The 7423-nt window shown below is 47.8% G+C and overlaps 1 protein-coding gene across 12 annotated transcripts in view; it reads right to left on the bottom strand.

Annotated features, from left to right (window-relative positions):
• unm_hu7910 (un-named hu7910) overlaps positions 1-7423 on the bottom strand; it is a 26868-nt gene that overhangs the window by 17797 nt on the left and 1648 nt on the right. For 6 of the 12 annotated variants that reach the window (XM_017301804.1, XM_017301805.1, XM_017301802.1 and 3 more), the window contains exons 2-5: positions 3546-3725; positions 3402-3446; positions 2092-2160; positions 455-595 (exon numbers count right to left, since the gene is read on the bottom strand). In XM_017301804.1, coding sequence (XP_017157293.1) covers positions 455-595; positions 2092-2160; positions 3402-3446; positions 3546-3725 — 435 coding nt within the window. Of the gene's footprint in view, positions 1-454; positions 596-2091; positions 2161-3401; positions 3447-3545; positions 3726-6094; positions 6152-6224; positions 6405-7423 lie in introns of those variants that run through there. The other 6 variants (XM_017301809.1, XM_017301811.1, XM_017301810.1 and 3 more) reach the window with 4 other exon arrangements.

Here is a 7423-nt window from a genome sequence, read left to right as displayed (position 1 = left end):
AATAGGTGCCTGCCATGCAATGCATGGAGGCAGTACTGACTTGCTTCGCAAGTCAGTACTGCTCTCCTTATGCATTGCTATGGCATGCCCCTAATTAATAAAATCTGACATAAATCATGTGACATTCTGCAGCTATATGACATAAAATGTTGCAAACTTAATTTTAGCTAAAATATTGATTATTTTTCTTTCTAATCAGCTCGTATGAAGATAAAAACAGTTTTCATCTCTTCCTCTTCGGTTCTCTTTGCTTGTTGTATCTGTGTCCAGAACCCAGTCCTCCCAGTCCGGTCCTGCAGTGGGAACAGGAGCTCCGACTCAGACCTGTTGGTTCTGGTTCTACGCCGTCAGACCACCTGCTTCCTGTTCTACTGGTTCTGCAGGTCCAGAATGACCCCTTTGACCTCCACATCATCAGCGGAGGCCTCCCGCCCTTCCTCCTCCTCTTCCTCACCTCGCTGTGCGGGGGGAGAAACTACATCATAAAGGAAGGTGAAGAAGCCATAGATCCAATCAGAGCCCTCCTCTGCTAAAATGTTCAGAACCTCCTCGAGCGACTCGGCGTTGGCGCTACGGCCGCCATCTTTGGTCAGGCCTGACGAGAGAGAGGGAGAGAAAAGGAGGGAGAACGGGATGGAGGGGAAGATGGAGGACTGGAAATAAGGAGGAGATGAAGAAAACAGAAGGATGGAGAAAAGGATGACTGGAACGAAACCAGGATAAAAAATAAAGAAATGATGAAAAAAATAAAGAAATGATGAATGAGGGAGAAAGATCGAAAGTTAAAGATGATCCAGAAACATCAGGACAACATTTTCTCTCAGTCTCGTCTCGTCAGCGCCCCCTGCTGGCCACAGACCCGCTTCACCTTCCTCTCCAGAACCTCTTCCTGCCTGATTCTCTGATCAGAAGAACAGCTTCAATCTGACAACAACTAAACGCCACCGGGCCGGAAACCATTCAGTTCAGCCGGACCGGACCAGGCCAGAAACCATTCAGTTCAGCCGGACCGGACCGGACCACACTGGGCCATAAACCATTCAGTTCAACCGGACTGGACCAGGCCGGGCCGGACCGGGCCGTAAAACATTCAGTTCAGCCGGACCGGACCGGACCACACCGGGCCGTAAACCATTCAGTTCAGCCGGACTGGACCGGGCCGGGCCGGGCCGGACTGGGCCGTAAACCATTTAGTTCAGCCGGACTGGACCAGGCCAGAAACCATTCAGTACAGCCGGACTGGACCGGGCCGGGCCGGACTGGACACACTGAGGAGGAAACATCGCACAATCAGAAACTACGCAGACGCTTAATTTCTGCTCTAAAGTTGGGGCTGAACATTTCAGACCGATGTCAAGCTAACCTTTGACCTCTGACCTCTGACACTGCTTCAGTTACACACCCAGTAATCCTGCATGGGGTCACATGACCAAACAGAAACACAAACTGTTCACGTAACGTTCATTTTGTGCATCCATGTCAAAGGTCAACTTGATTCAAATCTCTTGGAGTTCCACAAGGATCAGAGCTCGGTCCTGTCGCAATGAATCAATCAGTCACATGATCATTTAAAACGAGATCAATAATTTCCATTTGCATGATTTATCGTTTTTGTCCTGGGTGATAAAAATGCTGTTTTAACTAAACCTTTTGTTGTTTATCTATTTTGGATGTTTAAAATGTTAAATTAAAAAGTTTATTGATCTTTGAGAATCTGTTCCTGCATCATTATGATGCCGTTATCACCATTATGTTAATTTAAAATGGTCTGAAAACAACAATCTCCTTCACGTCGGTGACGATTCACCATGCAGGCCTTTGCACAGCCGTGATATTAGTGATGAATTTCATCTTTTCACTGCGAAGCTCATTGATTTCTATCAATAACTGGTGAATCTCCAGTCAGCCTCCAACTTTCACTGCAATAAAAACCAAACCCCATCAGCAACACTGGAGGACGTTCATGCGTCCGGTGCTGTTAGTCTCTACAGGTAGAGCTCAGGGGTTAAAGGTCACCAGGTGATTAAAGTTTAAAACCCAGGCCTTCATGTAAACCACACCAGTCGTTTAGGAAGGAGGAAATGGACTTGCCGAGCAGAACTTTGGCGTCCTCCACGTCGAAGTCTCCGTCTCCATCCGTGTCGTAGGCGGCTAGTTTCCCTGAGGAAGAGGAGTTTCCAGAGTGGGATGGAGGTCAGGATGAAGGTTAAACAGTTTAACTTCCTGACTGTCAGAAGATCCCAGCTGGGTCAGTTAGCATGTACGCTAACCGCTCATTCTGCGATCAATAAAGGATTTAAAGGAGATCATTGACGACTCCATCAGCCTGAAGTGGCTATGCTAACTAGCCTTAGCATTCCTGGCAGACTGCTATCAGGAAGAAGCTGCAGCCAAGCAGAGAGAAGGGGAGAGGGAGAAGCACATATACACGCATGATAGGCAGCACTAAGCCCCGCCTCCTGGCTCTGATTGGCTGTTTATTAACAACGGGTAGAAAACGGTTACAGCGTTTGAACCAGCGAAGCTAAAACTCACTTATAAAGTTCTGAGTATATTTACAGAAAATGACGTTTTTGAGCACATTTTAATATAAATGTTTTCATTTCTGCAGTTTTGGCTTCATTGCTGCTCTGACTGCCGTTTTTTCAGCATGTCGACTTTTTTGAGCCTCTATACTCCAGTTAACGATTAACCGATTACTAAATCAGCTGATTATTTCAATAATAATAATTCATGAATGATTTCAGCCCAGCTGAATATAAATTTCCATCTGCTGCTCTGCAACAGGCGACATGAAGTCGGTTTGTCTCAGAGACGATGCAGACGTTCTTCACGCCGCAGTCCGTCTCACCGGAAACTTTCAGGGTGAAAACTAACAGATCTGAGGATGAAACTGACTGTTAGTTTGTGAAGCTGTGAAATAAAACTGCAGCTTTCTGAACACCAACATGGATATTTCAGCAGTCTGAAACGGTTTCCTCCATGTGAGATGTGAAGTTTGACCGGCTGGTGATGAAACACGAAAACCGTTTAAGAGTCGTGAGATGAAAGAGCAACACGATCCAGAGAGGAAGGATGTGGTGAGGATGACTGCGGTCGTCTGTCAGCCTGAACCTTCAGAGAGACGGCAGCCACCGCAGAGTCAGAACCAGGTTAAACCGGGCTGAACCGGGTCAACCGGGCCGCTCAGAACCTGCAGGCTGCAGAGAGGAAGCTGAGGCTTATTGATGCAGAGCAGTCTGTCTGCAGAGCCGCTCAGTTCCTCTTATTTCAGTCCAGCTGAACCGCGGTGAGACGTTTCGGTTTGATGGCGGTTCCCTCTTCGTGAGCGCTAAGCTAACCTGCTAACTGAGCCCTGCAGGAACCAGGCTGAGGGAAAACGGGGCGAAACGCTTTCATACCTTGCAGAACTTCAGAAAAGTTCATACGAAACTCCTGCGCCCTCGCTGCATGCAGAGGAAGAGGAGGAGGGATGAAGGCAGAGGAGCAGAGCGGTTAGACACGTCACAGAGCAGCGGCTCGGCGCCGTGTGGCGGCCATCTTACCCAGGACTCTGTCGTAGTCCACGATGTCGAAGTAGAAGACGGCCACGGAGCTCCAGACGCCCAGCAGAGCCACGACCACCAGCCAGGTGAACATGGAGAACCTCGGACCGCTGTCCGCCGCGCCGGGTCCGGCTTCGGCCCGCTTCCCGTTCTTATGCTCCACAGGAGCCGGCCGGCCATCTGCACACATCACCAGCAAACACAATCACAAACCTGCTGATTTATCATCTACAGACCTAGAAACGCCTGGGTGGACCTAGCCCCGCCTTTGAGGCGCAGCTCCTCCTCCTCTCAGCTCCTTCAGACTAGCCAGCAGCAATTAGCAAACCGCTGGTGGACCAGCTGAGCTCATGATAGCTGCTGCTCAGAGGTAAAAGGGTTAATAGAGGAGCCATGTTGGGACGACTTCCTGGAGGCGGAGCTTCAGAAAGAGCAGGAGCTTCTTAAAGAGACAGAGACCCAATTTTAAGTAATATTTTATTTACAGTGTTTTCATAACAACTGAAGGCTACATAGTTACTGTATTGTGCTATAAATGCTACGCTGTGCCTGAAAAACTCATAAAACCAACCCTTAAAAAAAGTCATATTTGGACAGATTATTTTTTCCATCATTTGATGAATCAACAGATTTTCTCTGAGCTTTAAAGGGAATCAAACCCAAACAGAAAAAACTCATTTCTGAAACATCTTCATTCTTTAACCTGAGGTGTTTTTCTGACTCCCTGTTCAGACACAAACTGAGACAAACTTCATTCTAATGAGGCCATGAAAGCAGATTCTACAGTCAACCTGTGAGATGAAACCCAGTGGAGATCAAACTTAATGGAGGCAATAAAAGTCCAGTAAACCTTAAACTGGGACCAGATATTTACATACCCGCTGGAAAAAGACTGAATTAGACGAAACGTCTGCAGGATTTATTTCTGTTTGATAAAAAGGCAGAAAATGTAAAACTGTTTGGAGAAATCCTCAAACAGAAAAGAGTGAATACAGTAAGAAGCTTTCTGGCCATTTGGCAGAACCCAGAAGATGATGATGATGTCATGGCTTTGCAGGCTTCTGATTGGTTAACCAATAACTGTACATTAGTTAACCAATCTAACTAATGTACAGGGCTCTATACCTAACCCAACTAACTGGGCTCTCTGGGTCGTTAAAGCACCCAGAGAGCCCAGACATGCAGAAAGATTCAAACCCAGGGAAACCATGATGCTGCGGGCCGGAAGCAGCTCCAGCAGCAGTCAGTCTAGCAGCGACTCTGGAAAGGCCTCTGACATGCTAACAGCTACATATCCAGGCAGCACAGGAACACGCCCTGCATGATAATCCACCACCTTTGCTTTTGCAGCACCGCTTTAAAGCTGCACTATGTAACTTTTATGATATATATTTTTACATATTTATTAAAACTGTCACCATATTGTGACAGAAAGATATGAGTCTGTGAAAACAGATCCCCCAGTGCCAACTAGAAACAACCAATCAGAGGCAGGAGGCGGGTCTTAGCGATGTAAATCAACTTCCCCCTTGGTCTCTTTTACGCTGCAGCTAGCACAGGATGTTGTGAATGTCTAGTTAGCATAGCCTCCGATGACAACAGATAAACGGTTTTCCTGTAACGTTAAGTTGTTTCTCCACCATTAGCACATTTGGCAGCGAGTACATGAGGATGATTGACAGCGCTAAGCCCCACCTCCTGGCTCTGATTGGCCGTTTTTGGTCGAAGCGGTGCATTTCTTCAGACGCAGCAGATCATCGTCTGTCTCATAACAAACTGTCACAACATGGCAACCAAACACGTAGCAACATCTTTAACCCTTTGTTAACCCGCAGTAACTCGGTTCTGACCCGGTTCTGAAGCCATCTGCTTGGTTCCTGCTGTGGCTCAGATTCAGGAGCTTCAGAATAAAACCTCAGGCTAAACTGGAGTTTAAAAATCATTCCTGAGGTTCCGATTGGCTGCTGGTGTCCATGTGACCCTGCCCAGTACCAATGGAGACGGTTCTTTGTTCTGGACCAGAACCGGTTGTTTTGGTGGAACTGGAGTCAAACAGAAATCAGATCTGGAAACATGAACATAGAAACAGCATTTCCACCTAACTGGACCAGCTGGTTCCAGTTTGGCTCTTAGTTCCTGTTTCCTGTTTGGACTGGTTGAAATGCTGTCTGGAGGCGGGCTCATGGAGACCAACAGCCAATCAGAATGCTTAAAACTCCCGATCCGGTTTCTCTTCTGACCTGCTGATAAGAACCAGTTGGACTGGTACCAGTGGTCGTTTATCACTGGTTCTTTCTGGTCCACTGACCAGAACACAGAGAAACAGACCAGAACCGGTCCTCTACTGGACCAGAACCCAGGCTGCTCCGGGTTGACGGTCCGGTTGGACCAGGAATAGAGAGCAGCTGCTCAGGACCGAAATATCTGCAGCTGATACCAGCAGCTGTCCGTTTGGACTCCTACGGGTCAGAACCAGCACCAGTTCTGACAGGAGCCCAGTTAGAAGTAAAAGCAGACCAGAACCAGAACCAGAGCATGCTGAGGCTCACCGGGTTCCCGGGCTGACGACTCCTCCACCGGTCCGACCTGCTCCTCGTTAACGCCTCCTAAACGAGCCCATCAGTCAGACAAAAACCCAACAGAACCAGAACCAGAACCAGCTTCAGCTGCCAGGCCTACCAGTCTCCTGAAACACCTCCTCCTCTTCCTCAGCGTGGATCTCCTCCACAGGAGGCTGGGAGGAGGCGCAGCGCTGCATGGCCCACCGAGCAAAACGGGTCGGACCAGAACCACACAGATATTACTCCAGAACCTCAAAGATCCTCCAGCCACCTGGAGTTCAGAGAGCTGGTGATGAAGAGGGGAAAGCTCCTCCTCTTCCTCCAACAACAGCAGCTCTGAGATCACAAAGCATCAGAACCCGACCCGGAACCCGACCCGGTTTATTATTAGAGCTGATAAAACCCAGAGACGCTCCAGGAGAGCCTGGGATGCCGCAGAGCGACCTTGACTCTGATTCTCCTGTCTGTCCGTCACTTAACAACAGAAAACAATAAAAAAGACAAAAGAAAATACAATTTATTAAAATAAAGGAAAGCAAATAAAGACAAAATGAATAAAACTTTAAAAGATAAAATAAAAATAAAATAAAGACAAAAGGAAAAGATATTAAATAAAAAAAGTCAGGAAGAATCCAGTTCTGCTAAAGAACCAGAACATTTTACTGGTTCTGGACTCGACCCAACGGGTCAAAGGTAAAGAACACGGTATTTATGCAAAATACAGGAAATGATCCTCAGTCGGTTCAAAAATATACACACACCCCCAAAACTAAAATATTTAATTATGTAGGTAACCGGTACCAGCTGGTACCAAACAGCTGGTACAAAACAGTACCAGCTGGTACCGGATTTACGTTGGTAAACAACAGAGCTAAGATGAACTTCAACACCTACAGCCTCAGTAAAAATAACTGAAGCTAAAGACAGAAACCAACCAGCTACACCTCCAGCTTCCTGTGTGACCTCTGACCTCCAGCGCTGGGCCATGCAGCCTGGACTGGAAGTTCTGGAGGTGAGATCTGTGAAGTGACAGGATGTCCCCTCATGTAGATGAGCTGCAGCTCAAACACATCCTGCCTGTTTTTAGCTTTTAGCATCGACAGCAGGAGGGAGGAAAACAGCAGTCAGTCTGATGGGGGTCAACCTGAGGGGGCCATCCTGAGGGGGCCAACCTGAGGAGGTCAACCTGAGGGGGTCATCCTGAGGGGGCCATCCTGAGGGGGTCAACCTGAGAGGGCCAACCTGAGGGGGTCATCCTGAGGGGGTCATCCTGAGGGGGTCAACCTGAGGGGGTCATCCTGAGGGGGTCAACCTGAG

The sequence above is a fragment of the Poecilia reticulata genome, linkage group LG20, assembly GCF_000633615.1.
Source record: "Poecilia reticulata strain Guanapo linkage group LG20, Guppy_female_1.0+MT, whole genome shotgun sequence".
NCBI lineage: Eukaryota > Metazoa > Chordata > Actinopteri > Cyprinodontiformes > Poeciliidae > Poecilia > Poecilia reticulata.
Note: the sequence above shows the minus strand (reverse complement) of the source record. Positions and strands in the feature narration are given on the sequence as shown.